The sequence below is a fragment of the Colius striatus genome, chromosome 4 (genome assembly GCF_028858725.1).
Source record: "Colius striatus isolate bColStr4 chromosome 4, bColStr4.1.hap1, whole genome shotgun sequence".
In the NCBI taxonomy this organism is placed as follows: domain Eukaryota; kingdom Metazoa; phylum Chordata; class Aves; order Coliiformes; family Coliidae; genus Colius; species Colius striatus.
The window spans coordinates 85327889-85341919 of NC_084762.1; the positions used below are offsets into that span (position 1 = coordinate 85327889).

The 14031-nt window shown below is 42.6% G+C and overlaps 1 protein-coding gene across 1 annotated transcript; it reads right to left on the reverse strand.

The window, feature by feature from the left end:
- Window positions 1-424: 424 nt before the first annotated feature.
- Window positions 425-11401, reverse strand: ANXA13 (annexin A13). The gene is made up of 11 exons (XM_061995898.1): window positions 11342-11401; window positions 10852-10930; window positions 9134-9228; window positions 7461-7631; window positions 6818-6851; window positions 6657-6736; window positions 4901-4969; window positions 4601-4702; window positions 2645-2720; window positions 1713-1825; window positions 425-544 (listed from the first exon to the last, which is right to left on the reverse strand). The coding sequence occupies exons 1-11, from the start codon at window positions 11399-11401 to the stop codon at window positions 425-427; spliced, it is 999 nt and encodes a 332-aa protein (XP_061851882.1).
- Between the last annotated feature and the right edge of the window lie 2630 nt (window positions 11402-14031).

Sequence of the window (14031 nt, forward strand, 5' to 3'; positions counted from 1 at the left end):
CCCCAGGTTGCTTAAAGAGCTGTGATAATGGGCTGAGAAAAAATTACTGTCCATTTTCTCTTGGCAGGATTGTACATGGCACTCTTGTAAAATTGGGGAAAGAACAGGGATAATCTTCAGAGTGAGAGAAAGACAGAAAATCTACCCAGAAGAAACAACGACAGAAGATTCCTCCACATAGGCAAACACAAAGAGGTCAATTTAGATTTAGTTTTTTTAACATGTCTTTATTGCTTAAGGACATTTGGTGAGATAGCCATAACATAAACCTCACGTCCAGCATTACTTGGCAACTCATTTCCCAGCTGGAAAGAAAAATAAATGGGATTTTTTTCTTTGTGCTAATGCCACATTTTTTGGAAGCTATTTTGGAAACTATTCAAGAGGTGGCTGCTCAGCATGCCTCTTCATTCTTGATGGTTTTTTAGTGCAAAAGAGCCAGCAGCAACTTTCTGAAGTTCCCAGAGGTATCAGATCGGACAGCTTCAGCTAGCGACTTCTTGTACATTTGCTGGTACCTCTCCTTTATTGCTGGCAGGTCGCTCTGAGGAGACATCAAAAGCCTCTTTAGAAGAGTGGGATATGCTATGAGTAATATGCCGTGCTCCTACCAGGACCTCTGGGGTCTGATCCAAGGTCCACTGCACTCAGTGGGAGGAGGAAAGAGAAAACAGGAGGTCTAAAATTTTTGGAGGACTTTCAGTGTAACACTTGGATTTGAGGTAAGCTCCCGTCAGAGGGTGTGGTGAGGGGTACAAGCCTGTGTGAAGAGCCATGTTACTGTGGCCAAGGCACCTCTGCTCTGTGCTCAGCAGGCAGGGCCTTGGGTTCAGACACACAGCTCACTGCAAGTTCCCAAGGCTACTCCACAGTGGCAAGCAAAGGAAGAGGCACTTCCAGGAGAATGGCTAAAAGAGAATCTGTTCCACCCACAGATGTAATTTTCTGGTTACTACAGGGTGGGGAGAATTAAATGCCTTGCCTTGAGCTTTGCTGTGAAAAGACACCCACGGCCTGGATCTGATCTGTATCACCGTGGGTTTTAAATGTTATCATGATTGGACAATGTCTTAACAAAGAAACTACCCTGAAGCCTGATTTCTCACACTGCTGATGATTGAGAAATATGCCCTTCACATCCCTGTGAACAACTCCTCCTCTGTGTCAAGACAGAAACAGCCCTGGGGTTACAACCTACACAGCTTACAAGGAAGGAAGACTTAAAGACTGTGTTTAAAATCTCAAATGTCTTGTGCAGTTTTGTGTTTTTTTAAATGACAATTATCTCCTTTGGCTCTTTATTTTTCTTTCCTCCTCCCCATCTGTTTTGCCCAGCTGGAATCAGAAAGAATTGGCAACATATGTTTATAAGCAATTCTCAATTTGGGAACTGCTGCTTTATCATTATTTAACTAGGAATTTACTTTTACACACACTTTTGGGGCCAGACCTCCCTGTGGGTTAGTTTTAAGCAGGTACAGTTGACTCCACTTGAAATTGCCTGCATGCTTTCTGATTTAGTACTTCTGGAAACAGACATAGATGCAATAACAAAATTTGAGTTGCCCAGGTATAAAATCTGAGGGTCACCACTGATGTCACTGGGCTCAAATGGGCTGACTGAGCATATGATCTAACAGGACTCTATACCCTCTACATTTGTGTTTCTCCCAGAGTTGCTTTGAGTTATTAGAGGTCATGGGGTACTCTACCTCAGCCCTGGTCACAAGGATGCGAATCAAAGTCTTTTCATCAGTCCCACTTCCTTTCATTGACTTGTTCAGAAGGGTAGCAAAGTAACCTGGGCAGTCTTTGGCACAGCTGACTAGAGAAAACAGCAAGAAGCTTCATTATATTTATATATTTACACTTTGTGATAGATCTTCAAGGAGAAGGAAATGAATACCGAATATATCATGTAACATATCAGACATATGAGCATAGGGCAGATATAGGGCAGACATAAGGCTTTCTTTCTATGACTAGTCCCCTATTGGTATGCAAGGAGAAGGTTTGGGAGCCTGAACAGACACACATTTCTCCACAGGGAAAGCGTGTTACAGAGTGAGATGATCAGTACTTATTCTGTCATTCCTCAGTGAAAATGAAATGAATGAGAATGAGCATTTGTCCCTCTGGAATTCCTCTTGCCCACTGATTCTTAATGTAGCAGCTCACTCTGCAGCTCACAGGAGAAAAATTTGGAAGAGCCCGGGTTCAGATGAATAGCAGCAACACCAGTAAGCTAACCAGAGCCAGGGCACAGGCTTAAATACCAGCCACAGTCATCTTCAGGACTAAATTGCTGTAGAAGTCCTTGTACATTTTTGTGGTGGCTGGCTAGCACACTTGAGACAATGCTCAGGCATCTGCTGGAAGATATCAACAGCCTTGGCCTCAGGGGCAGCTTGTAGGTGGCTACCCTGTGTAAGAGGGCAAATAATTTATTTAGCTGTGCAGAGAAGAGTTGTGCCTAGCAAGTTTTTTGGTTCTTTCTTCTTTTCTTGGCAGATACATCAGCTCACTTTAGGGCTATCTCGATGGCTGTCTCCAAACTCTACACAGACCCCCAACTACCCCTGTCAGATGATGGCAAGAACTAGAAAAGAAAGCTCTTGACACTTCTCTTTTTTTTCTTCTTTACCAAGAGTGAGATAAGCCTTCTCCAGATCTCCAGATGTTTCACTTTTAATGGATTCTTCTATATCCTTCCCATACACCTACAAGAACAACAAAAAGGAGCCATGAGAGCTGCTGTCTGTACATGTCATCCCACTGCCACAAAACCAGCATCACATCAGATCAGATCCAATGGCCAATTCAGACCCTTTAGAGACATTCCAAGGGAAAATGTTTTCTTCTGGTGTAAATGCTCACAGATTCACTGGCACCAAGAGAAGGTCTATGCAGCCAGGTGAGGTACAATGGCTAAAAGATAACCTACACCAAGCAGTTGCACATCTCTGAAGGCTTCTAGGACAAAGAAGCTTCAGCTTCTTCTTGAGTGACCCTTAGTCAGGAGAAACTGTTTGAGCTTCCTCTAACCCCTCTATCAAAGCCTCTGGATGGCTCTCACACAAATAAGATAATTTTTGGAGCTTTTCCAGCTCTGTGAAGTTTTGTTACTTATTGTCTTTGGCTTCGCAGAGAAAGTTTACAAACACTGCAGTTGTTCCCAAGTTTTTGTATTATTCTGTAGGAAAGGGGAAAAACAGACTGCCACTTCAAAAGAGAATTTATCCTGACTCTCTTGGACTTCATGAACCTACAGGCTTTCGCTTTGCTGTTTTGCCTATCAGGATAGCCTTGCATGGTTCAAAACTCTAGTGGACTTTTAAGTCAGAGTTGGGAGACCATGCACACCAGGCAGCAAGGGCTATCTTCTGAGGATTTAGGCTGAAGTTCTGCAAGCCCCAACCTGGTTTACATCTTGCCCTATTTATCTTTTCAACTGCAGAGGAGGACTGATGTTTGCATGGGTCTAATCTTGGCCCACTTCTACTTCAAGTACAGCTGGGCGGGATGTGGTAGATTGGTTTGGGCAACCTGATCTGCTTGGCTTTAGGAATCAAAAAGCCAAGGTAGCTTGGCTGTTGGAGAACTTAACTGAACCTCCAGGGTTTGGGCCACTCTAAGGGAGAGCATATCAGTTAGTGACAGGGTTTGTTCTCCTGCCAGCAACAACCCAAAAACTTGGATTACGCTGCAAATATTTTTTCCAACTATTGGTTCCCTATTATGCTGACTGAAATATGGCCTTGACTGGAGGCTTTTTCATCTTCAGTGCTTAGGGTTACAGTTTTCTGATAAACTCAGAGTCATCCTAGGGGAGTTCAGGAGTCTGAGTCAGAGGGAGATTCTTCTCTTGAGAATAAATGTCACTAGTGAGCTGCCACCTTGCTGCCAGGAGAAGGACCTTAGATCTCCCATTGCTTTGACTTTCTCGGGTCACTTCCAGGAGATAGATCTCAGCAGAGGTTAGCTCCAGGCCCAGGCACGAGAAAATGTCCCTGGTGGGTGACACAGGGAGAAGTACCGGACAGCTGGCATCCTGCTGCCTACTTTGTGTTTGGAGACAGAGAAGAGCGCAGCAAAGTACCAGCACAGGCTGTCTGCCCAGCATGAGCAGAGAAGAAGAGGCTGGAGATGTGTGTCTGTCCAGCTGATATGAGCATATGAAGTGGGTTGAGAGGATCAAGAGGGGGTCTTGTCAGCCTCTCCTTTGGAGGATGCAAGGAAAAGACTAGAAAAGCAAAGCCCTGCTGCAGGGCAGGAGTTTGGGAACCTGCCCCCTTGCAGGTCCTCCTGCAGGAGTGAAGACAACCCCCATTGCCAGTTGTGGGAAGGAAATGACATCACAGCATTTACTGTGTAGGTTATGAAGGGGAATAGGTTCTTCACCAGCAGAAAATACAGCTTTTATCACTCATTTCCACAGGATCATGATCCAGCTGTCTAAAAATGTTTTCCAAGGTTCTTGGAGTATTCAAAAAGTTTTCAAATGGCAAAGAAAGCATTGCCTGCTCTACGTGTCATTGTGGGGTTTGCAAACTGCATGTCAGGCCCTATGAAACCCACATTGCAAAAGAGAATCACTCACCTTTTCATAGGCTTGAAAAGTAGCTCTCAGCTGACTATAGCTTCTCTTTGCTAAGACCACATTGAAAGCCAGCTCCTCTGTTCCCCAGCGACCTTCTCCTGCCTTAAAGATTAAATGTTATTTTTTTGAAGCAGAGAGAAAAAGTCAGCCAGAGATCTTGATCCACCAAGCTCCAGCCTGTGCCCCTTGCTCATCTCTTCACAGAGCATGGCCCCTGCCCTTGCTGTGTTTAGTCAGCCCCGAGGCAGCCCTTGCTGCACAGCACAAGGCAAAGGGGGATTTTTTCCCAGTTGCACTTACTTGATACAGCTCTGTGGCATCTTGCTCAGCGAGCTCTGTGTGTACCTGTTGGGACTCATCTCGAGTTGCCTACAGAAAAGGACATGACTGTAAACAAACCCAGATGAAGTGGTGGTTGCGTTTGATAGTGGAGAGGGAGCTGTCAGCCCCTGGCCTCCCGAATGTTTTGGTTATGGCTTTGCTGCCATCTGCTGACAAATGCCACGGTGGGATTCGGTGAACGGTCTTTATCACGATCCCTGGCTTTGTCGACTTCAGAGGTGAAGTCTATATTGGTAGGGTTTATCTCCCATTTTTATTTGCTATGAGCTGGGGCCCTAAAGAGATGGCAGCTCTGATGTCTCTGGGGAAGGAAGGGGCTATGGGATGAAGGGGCTATGGAAGGGGTTATGGGCAGTTTCACAGCATTGGACTATACCCTGTGGATGCTGCTCTGCAGCAATGTGGCCTGGTGATCCCCCTTGCCCCTAGATTCGTTTTCATCCTATGGGTGTTTTTGCTCCCTCCCCCAGCCAACGTATGTCTTCGGCGGAAAACAAAAATGGAGCAAAAGCTGATCTGACTTCACAGTTCACCTTGCTTTGGGGAAGGACGGACTAGAGTAGCTCCAGAGGTCCCTTCCCACCTGGTTTGTTCTTTGTTTCTGCTCTCTCCCATTTGTGGCCAGATGTTGGGGTGGGAATGGAGCTGAGATGTGCAGACAGAGCTGGGACAGGGTGACCCACAACATGGCCTTTGGTCTTGACTCTCAGAGGGCTGAGTTGCTGGGTACCTACAGCACCTGGGCTCAAAACTCAGTTTTTTAGGAAGCAGCTGGCCTGTTTGTCATCCAGCTACTTCAAAAAGGTTCCCAGTAACTGCAGTGAGGTGCTGATGGTTTTCATGGTGCCGCACACGCCCTGATAACTGCAAAATATGTTTCTGACTAACCTATATATTCAGACCATTCGCCAACACTGTAATTCCTGGTAGAAATTGTGAAGGACTAATCTATGACTGATATGTCTCTGTCACTCCTGCAAATACACTGCAAGAGGCCGAGGAGAGCTGTACCAGTGCCTTCTAGAACAGGAGACTAACTGTGACACATGGAGTGATGTGATTGCTCGATCCTTAAAGCTTCTTCTGTTTGTTGAATCTTTTCACTTCTCAGGGCTGCCTGATCAGATTGTCCACTACTTTGCTTTCTAGGTGTGATCCTACTCTTCTTAGTTATACTGTGTCTTTATGGAGATGTTAATTATTTTCTTTACTTCATGGAGGTTATTGAAAGTGAAGTGTATTCTAATGGAAAATATGTGTTTTTGGTGAATGGAAAATCAACATAACAGCAAATCTCTTATTCACTTGTTCTTGTATCTATCTGAACTGTAAAATCCTCAGCTGAGATGAAAATCAGATTTTGCTGGTTTGGGGCAGAATTCAACATGATATAGCCATGATCTTGAATGATTATTCCAGCCATTGCCATGGTATAAATAATAATAAACCAGTTGCATTCAAAGTACTGGAGTTTATAGAATGACTTCTGATTTTACGAATTAAAATGACATATGTTAAAAAGCTATACTTATAGAAGGCTTTTATACTGAAGAATACCTTTTGCATACTGTAGTTACCACAGTATTATATGTAATATCATAATCACCTTACTATAAACACCAGCCAATACTTCTGATTACTGAGGGTAGGCATTCTAGAAACAAGGAAGGATCTTTGTCAGGTTGCTGCATGGGAGGAAAGCCCCCAGCCTCACCTCCAGCAGAAGGACTAGTATCTTCCGTAGGGAGCCACTTGTGTCACTTTTCACATCAGACTCTAGTTCCTTATCAAAGACTGTGGAGAAAAAAAGTTTGTGAGGGCTCATCCAGTGATGAAGGCTTTAAAGGAAGGTGTTCAAAAGACAATAGTACTTACGCCGTTTGTATGCCTCCTTTATGTCTACAATTTCCTAGGCAAATAAAGCAAATAAATGAATGAGGAAAACCAGATTTTTACATGTTGATTAATTAATTAATAAGTAAACAAAACCCCTGCAAATCAATACCAGGCCCATGTTGTATGAGGTGTAGCAGGCGTGGGGGTGGGAGAAGCTGAATTCCCAGTTCCATCTCATGCTGGGACTTACTGCAATGTAGAGACACGACTCAGCCTGGCCCAGGACAAGGGATGACTGACTCATGCAGGTGTGCATCTTGTTTCACTTGTGTTTAGGCATAAATTAAATGGTATTTTGAAGAGGATTACCTTCCTCTACCTGGTGGGAGGCACCTCTGAATACTCAGAGCAGTGCCAAAGCTACCTTTAACGGGCACCTGAGGATTTCTCTGCCATCAGTGTTGCCTCAGTGCCATATGAATAGGACCAAGGAAAGAATTCGAATTACATTGCTCTTAACTCCTGCAACAATTTCAGCCCCAGTTTGGCAACCTTACTGCTGTAAAGCACTGACAAAAGGCATTTCAGCCACAGGAGCTGGTCTGATCCCCTCTCCCAAGGGTATGCTTTTGGTGAACTCTTTGCCCTGCTACCTGAAGAAGGTCATGTGTGATGTCCCAACCTTATTGTTTCGTGTGCAGAGAATCTCAATCAGCAGCGACTCATCCGTCCCAGCACCCTTCATCGCCTTCTGAAGCTCTCGGGCCTCGTACTCACAGGGCAGGTCCAGCAGAGCCAGCACAGCCTTTTCAAAATTCCCACTCAGGTCTCCCTTCAGGACTTCTTCCAAATCCTGTAGTGATAGTTGGAAGAGTTAGCCCAAAAGCTGAGGTGGGATTAGAGGGATTCTTAATTTGTTTTAGGGAATTTAATGATTTCAAAGCTTCTCCCGAACCAAAAGGGACAAAACCATAAAAAAGCCTTTACATACGTGGATTTTTTTTGCAAAATAAAGTCCCTAAAAATTTTTGTTTCATACTGAGAGAGCTGATTGACTCATCTTCAAATACCACCTGATACCAGTACAGTTTTGACTCTTACTTCTTTAAATATATGCAATTATTGTTTTTCAAAGCTTAACAGATTTTACTCTGAAACACAAAGCAGAAACTTCCTGGTTTGAAAGAGCTGCAACAGAAGGGATCAAACCTACCAAACTCCTCTTCCAGTTTGGGTTAAAGTTGACTTGCTGGAAAAAGCAACAAATTTCTACAAAATATTTTGGTGCCAAGCAATCTGCATTTTTTTTCCACCAAAAAAAATTCAACCTTCTGTGATATGATCTACTTAATTCAACATTGAGTACAGCCCCAAAGAAGCACTAGCTAGTGTATGTATGCTGAAAAGGATGCCTACAGATGATTTATTTAAAGCCTTATCTTCAGTTTACATTTCCCATGACATGGGAAGTACTTGACAACTTGAGAAACAAACATAGAAGCCTGGTTCTAAATCTATTGTTCTTAAATACCCTCTTACACAATTGCAGTGAACATTCTATGTGTCCAAGCCAGAGGCTGACATCAGGGTTGGAGCAGTTTCAATGGTGCACCATGAACCTTCCTTGTTGTTCCTTCTAGGGAGACTCAGGCTGTCCAGGTGAGCAAGAAGGGTCGCTACATGCTGAAGTAACTGTGATGCTCAGTGCTGCCTGTCTTATTAGCATTGACTAATGACTAATGAGCAAGCAGACCTTAAGAAAATACCAATAAGCTCTGCAGTATTTAGCTCTTTATCTAAATAAGATAATGGAAGATTTCTTTTTCTTACACTCAAAATCATTAAGGCAGCCTATGTTTCCTCCTCCAAAAATCAAGTGCCCAATGAGGCTTCTTAGTTCTACAACCTCTTTTCTACTTCATCACTAGAAGAAATCAATACTACAGCTATTAAACTCAACAAGAATATAATGATGTAAGATCAAATAGTTCTTCTGAATTTTCCTCTGGTCTGAGAGAGATTCAGGCTTGAAATTTCCCTTTTATATTAATTCCTTCTTCTGAATGTGCTGAAGATGAAGCTGAAATAGTTTCTATTTCAGTTATGAATTCTTTTCTAGCTCTCTCAACTTTGATTAAAATGCTCTGATCTGGTTAAGCCTGATTTCAAGAAGACTTTGGGGCTTAAGATTAGAAATAGAATCAGTATTTTAGGAGATAAAATAAATTGCTGAATCAGAAACTAAGTGGTGTCCTGCTTAAATCTGCTACACCCTTGATATTTTCAAAAGCAGAGGCCTCTAGGCTGTATTTCTAGCAGGCATGTGGTTTGAAATAGACATTTGTTTCTGAGTACCTTGTCATAGAGAGCCTTGTACTTCTGTTTTATTTGTTGTCTCTGCTCCGATGTTCGACTTGACAAGACTTCAATGATTTTCTTTTCATCCGTTCCTGAAAAAGAAGTGGTGCATAGGAATTTTTAAACCAGGAATTTACTGCAGAGGAAAGAAAGCATGATCTCTAAAGAAAAGAAATTGCTGTGCTTATGTCCCCACTAGTGCCAACTTCAGGATTAGTTGCACCTAAGATTCTTTGGAGGATGTATTTAACTGTAGTCAGTTGCAATGTTCAGGTTATAAAATACATATTTGCCATCTCGTGCTACTCACATTTTATCAGGAAAATTGAAAAGGTCAGACATGGCTCCTAAAATCAGAGTTATGCTAGTGCCTGTAGGGTGGCATACACTTTTTTAGCAGCAATACTGGTTACAAGGGATCAGACGCCAGATCGTTCATTAAATGTGTGGACTCTGGTGCTGATACAACAGAACAAATGGCATGAGGCGAGAGGCCGGGGTAGGTAAGGATCTGTTTAAATTAGCTTCATTAACTCACAGCCTGAATGTACAGCTTATACAAAATGAATTGTGCTTTGTGCTAAATGGAGTCAGGAAAAGAGCAGGAACCAGCCTTCGTGGTCTGAGTCTCTGCTGATGTGGTTTTGCTTGGCAGAAGCGGGAGTGAAGTGGGAGCACGGGATGCCCTGGCGATGAGCACCACAGCAGCTACATCTCCTGGGAACCCAGGGGGATCTGGACATGCAACACTTCTCCAGGTGAAGCTTTGAGCTGTAACTCAGCAGTTTACTGGCAACTGTTTACTAGAGGCAATGACCTTGTTCTTGTACTTTTCTTGCCCTCAGCCACATAAACAGATGTTTGCACTAAACAGAGCTGCTGCAAGGCATTTGCTGTGTTTGTGGCTAAAGGGACAGAGCTGTAGTGGTGTGACTTGGATGCCTGAAAGACACAGAAGTAGCTATTTCATTAACATGTGTCCTGGTACTCTTCCATCTATGGGCCAGCAGCTTGCCTCAGGCATTATTTCTTCAAGACAAATATTGAAATGGTGAATGCATACCAGGAGAAGGGAAACACCTTCTACTAGACCAGGTTGCTCAAAGCTTCATCCAAACTGGCTTTGAACACCTCCAGGGATGGGGCATCTACAGCTTTTCTGGGCAATCTCTTACAATGCCTCATCACCCTCATGGTAAATAATTTCTTCCTTGTATCTAATCAAAATCTATCCTCTTCCATTTTAAAGCCATTACCCCTTGTCCTCTTATCTGTTTCCTTTCAGCTGATGGAGCTGCAGTGGGCTCTGATGAACATAAGGAAGTGGTGGTGTTTTTTACTGGTCCTTGAAGGCCTGGGAAAGGACATGTAACCATGACTTTAATCTGACCTTACTACCTGTACCCCATGACTGTCATATCAGTCTTGACAGCTTGATGTTCCTATTGCAGGGAGCAAATATCATGTTTATCTCAATTCTCTGGAGCCAAGCAATTAACAAACTAGATCTTGCTAGTCTTTGAGGAACAAGCTGGCTTCCCTTCCCATTTAATCATACAAAACTTCATGGGTGAGCATGTTCTTTGAGTCAGTAAGTATCAGAAAGCATAAAAATTACCCCAAACTGGTTGGAACAAATGTTTTGCCCTGAGTTTATGTGTATGCTCTTTATACTATTGAATTGCTCTTTGTATAAAAAGCAAGAGCTTTCTTACCCGCTCCTTTGCAGGCGCTATGTAATTTCTTGGCATCTCGGTCTGCATCAAAACCATGACGATGGTGTTTATTGGTTGACTAGGAAAACAGAGGCACAACAGATACATGGGAAACAATTTTGCATTAGTCTCTCTGAATGACAGCAGTTTGGGCCAGGTTCTTGCTTGATCTTTGTTCACACCACCTAAGCCATGAAATTCATGCTGGGCTTTGCTAAAATACAGCGTCTGTCACTAAGGGCTCCTAGAATGGATCCACAAATAGCTGTCACCACATGACACACGGTGCTGATCCTATATAACTTTGTTCTGCCAGTTCAGGATTATTCAAATAATTTAAAGCTAATCACTTCATACTAGGTATCTTGATGCCAGGTCAAATATTGTTTGGTTTTATCACTTTAACAATAGGACAATTTAAATGCGTTATCAGATGTGTACAGAACCAAGCCCTGTCTTTGCAGTGCATTTGTGAGTACTGGGATCTTACCATCCCAATCAGCTGAATAAAAACAGGTCTCACAAACTTTTCTTGTGTTGATACCTTCATGCAAACAAGATAACTGGAGATATATAATGTGATAAAGCTGGTGGGTTTTTTTATTTTTATCAAAATAGTGCATGTGGTTACCTTGAGATAAATCTGTTGGGGATAATAACTCAAAGTCCACAGCAACGTTTTCAACACCTGTAATATCATGAATCAGGTCTTTTAAATACCTGAACTCTAAAATAATAGTAGAAAATAGGTCCTAGGCTCCGCAGTCAAGTAGAACTCTTGCACATCATAGACTTGAAGGGTCTAAGTAGGCACTGCAAGTGCTTTGGCATTTCCATTCAAATAGTAACATGTGGACTGGGCTACTTGCTTTGCAGGGCTACCTGGAGAAACCCGAAATCCAGTCTCTACACTGCTTTACCGATGCACCTTTGTGACAGACTAAAGACCACTTAGGTCCCCGGATCTTCTAATGCAGTTAGCAGCTAGGATACAACTTCCTGATAACAGTAGTGGCTGTGGTGCAGCCATACCACTGAAGATGGAAGTTATTTTTACAATAGTAGCAATTAGTAAGGTACAATAACAATGCAATAATTCCTCTCAGTCTCTAGAGCACACGGTAACACTTTCATTGCCACATCATTATCATAAATGTTGCATATAAACACGTATCCCACTGTATGCTCTGACACACACACACTTCTCTAAACCTTTTAAATAGGGTGGAAATAGATGCACACAACTAATATTTTCTAGTGGGAGGTTTTATTTCATAGTCTCTAAATTTTTCAGGATTTTTGCCAAAAAGGAAAGGGCAAAGCACAAAGTTAGAAGACAGATGCACTGATGACTGTCTTCATCCAAAATGAACTGCATTCACATTTTTCAGTTATGATAGAATGTATGTGCTTCTCCTTTGACAGACTCCTGAACAAAAGATATCTTTTTGCACATGTTTGAAAATTGAGCATCTCTAATGTCTTCTTTTCTGATTGCTACACTCTCATTTTCATTCTTGTAAGAATAAGATTTACCTTTCTTCTCTGTAATGCCAGAATAAACGTTGACAGCTAACCAGGCTCAGCAGGTGATGAATTCGAGGGAACAGAGTAATGGGATCCCACAATACAACAAAACTTTACTCTTGATATACAGCCCCAGGATGCAAATGCAGCATGCAGAATGGGCCTCTCTGCTGGAGAGCCATAAAGACACAGTAGTAACACAAAGAGCATGGTCCAGGTGCTGCTTAATGCGTGGCATGTTCATTGAGCACCATGGTGTAATACTCAGGAGGATGCTCTGCTTCCTGTTCAAGTGAGTGTGCTCTGCAGTCAACCGTGTGTGGTGCCAGTATAGTTTTCCCCTCTCTATAATACCAAGTTCAGCATGTAAATTGTTTTTAAACATTTCAGCCCATACTCTAAGACACAATTGCTAGTACTGGCAGAGCACTATGTTGGGTAATGTGTTCCTAATTACTTTTCGCAGCTGTGTCATATACTCTGGAGCAATCTCAAAGGACACTGTAAGCAGCAACTCTGCCATGTAGAAAGCTGTTTGTAGAAAGAAAGTACAATATCTAAATGGGGGAAATGACACTGCCATTAAGTTACAATTGTTTTGGCCTTACAGTGTCAGTATGCTTTTTGGATGGTGTTCATGCTAGTCATATGGCTGATCCTGCTGTCTGTGTTAAGCAGCCAGTACTGAAATTATTCTAGAACTGGTTGCAAAGCATTTCTTTGTGAGAGTAAGGCCCATGGAAGCAGATGAAAAATGAGAAAAATAAGTGGCAATTCTGGAAAACAAAATACAGAGAAAAGTGCTAACATATCAAATCTAGAGATCTGACTACTTTGTAGTATCCAAGTGGTATTCTAATTTATGGACCCTCAAGTTTGCTCCCACAATATAAGTTGAGAACTGTTGCTCTACATTCACTTCCTGACTTGGGACAGAAGATGCACTGGTAAGAAGTGAGAGGAAAAAGGCTTTGTCTGGCATTGGCTCCCACTTTTAAGTCTATCAGCCTAGACAGAAACACCTACACAAACACCCCAAGGCAAGGAGTTGGTGTGTACTTTGCTTTGCTTTACCCAGCAGCAGTGCTGGGCTGTGGGTCTCACCCTCATAGAATCATAGAATGGTAGAGTTGTGCTAATGCTGCTACCTCCACAGCTCCCACTGCCCCAACTCTACCACAGACACACCTGGTCCTGGTAATGTCACTATGTGACCTTGGAAGAGTGGTTTACTCTCTTAGGCCTTGATGGCTGATCAGTTATGCTCAGGTTTTAGCGAGTTTCCATCTCCTTGTCATTGCAGCTATTGTGTGTGTGTGCAGCGCAGTTGCAACAGGTAGGACAATTATAGCACCAGTGACTGAAATAACATTGTGGATTTATGAGGATTCACAAAGACATAAATGAAGAAAGTTACTTCCTTTCAAGGGGAAAATCACACAGAAAATAAGGAAGGCCTGTTGCTTAATGATGTTAAGGACCCTTTTGTTTTAAAGCACCATGGAATATATTGAATCGTCTCTGCTAAAGCCTCCATCTTCAAGTAAATTACTGTAAAACATTAAATGCTGTATCTGGGGGATATTGTTCTTAGAAAGCATCAGCTTTAAATATAGGAAATCTGATACTCTGGGTAAATGACTGTCAAGGCCA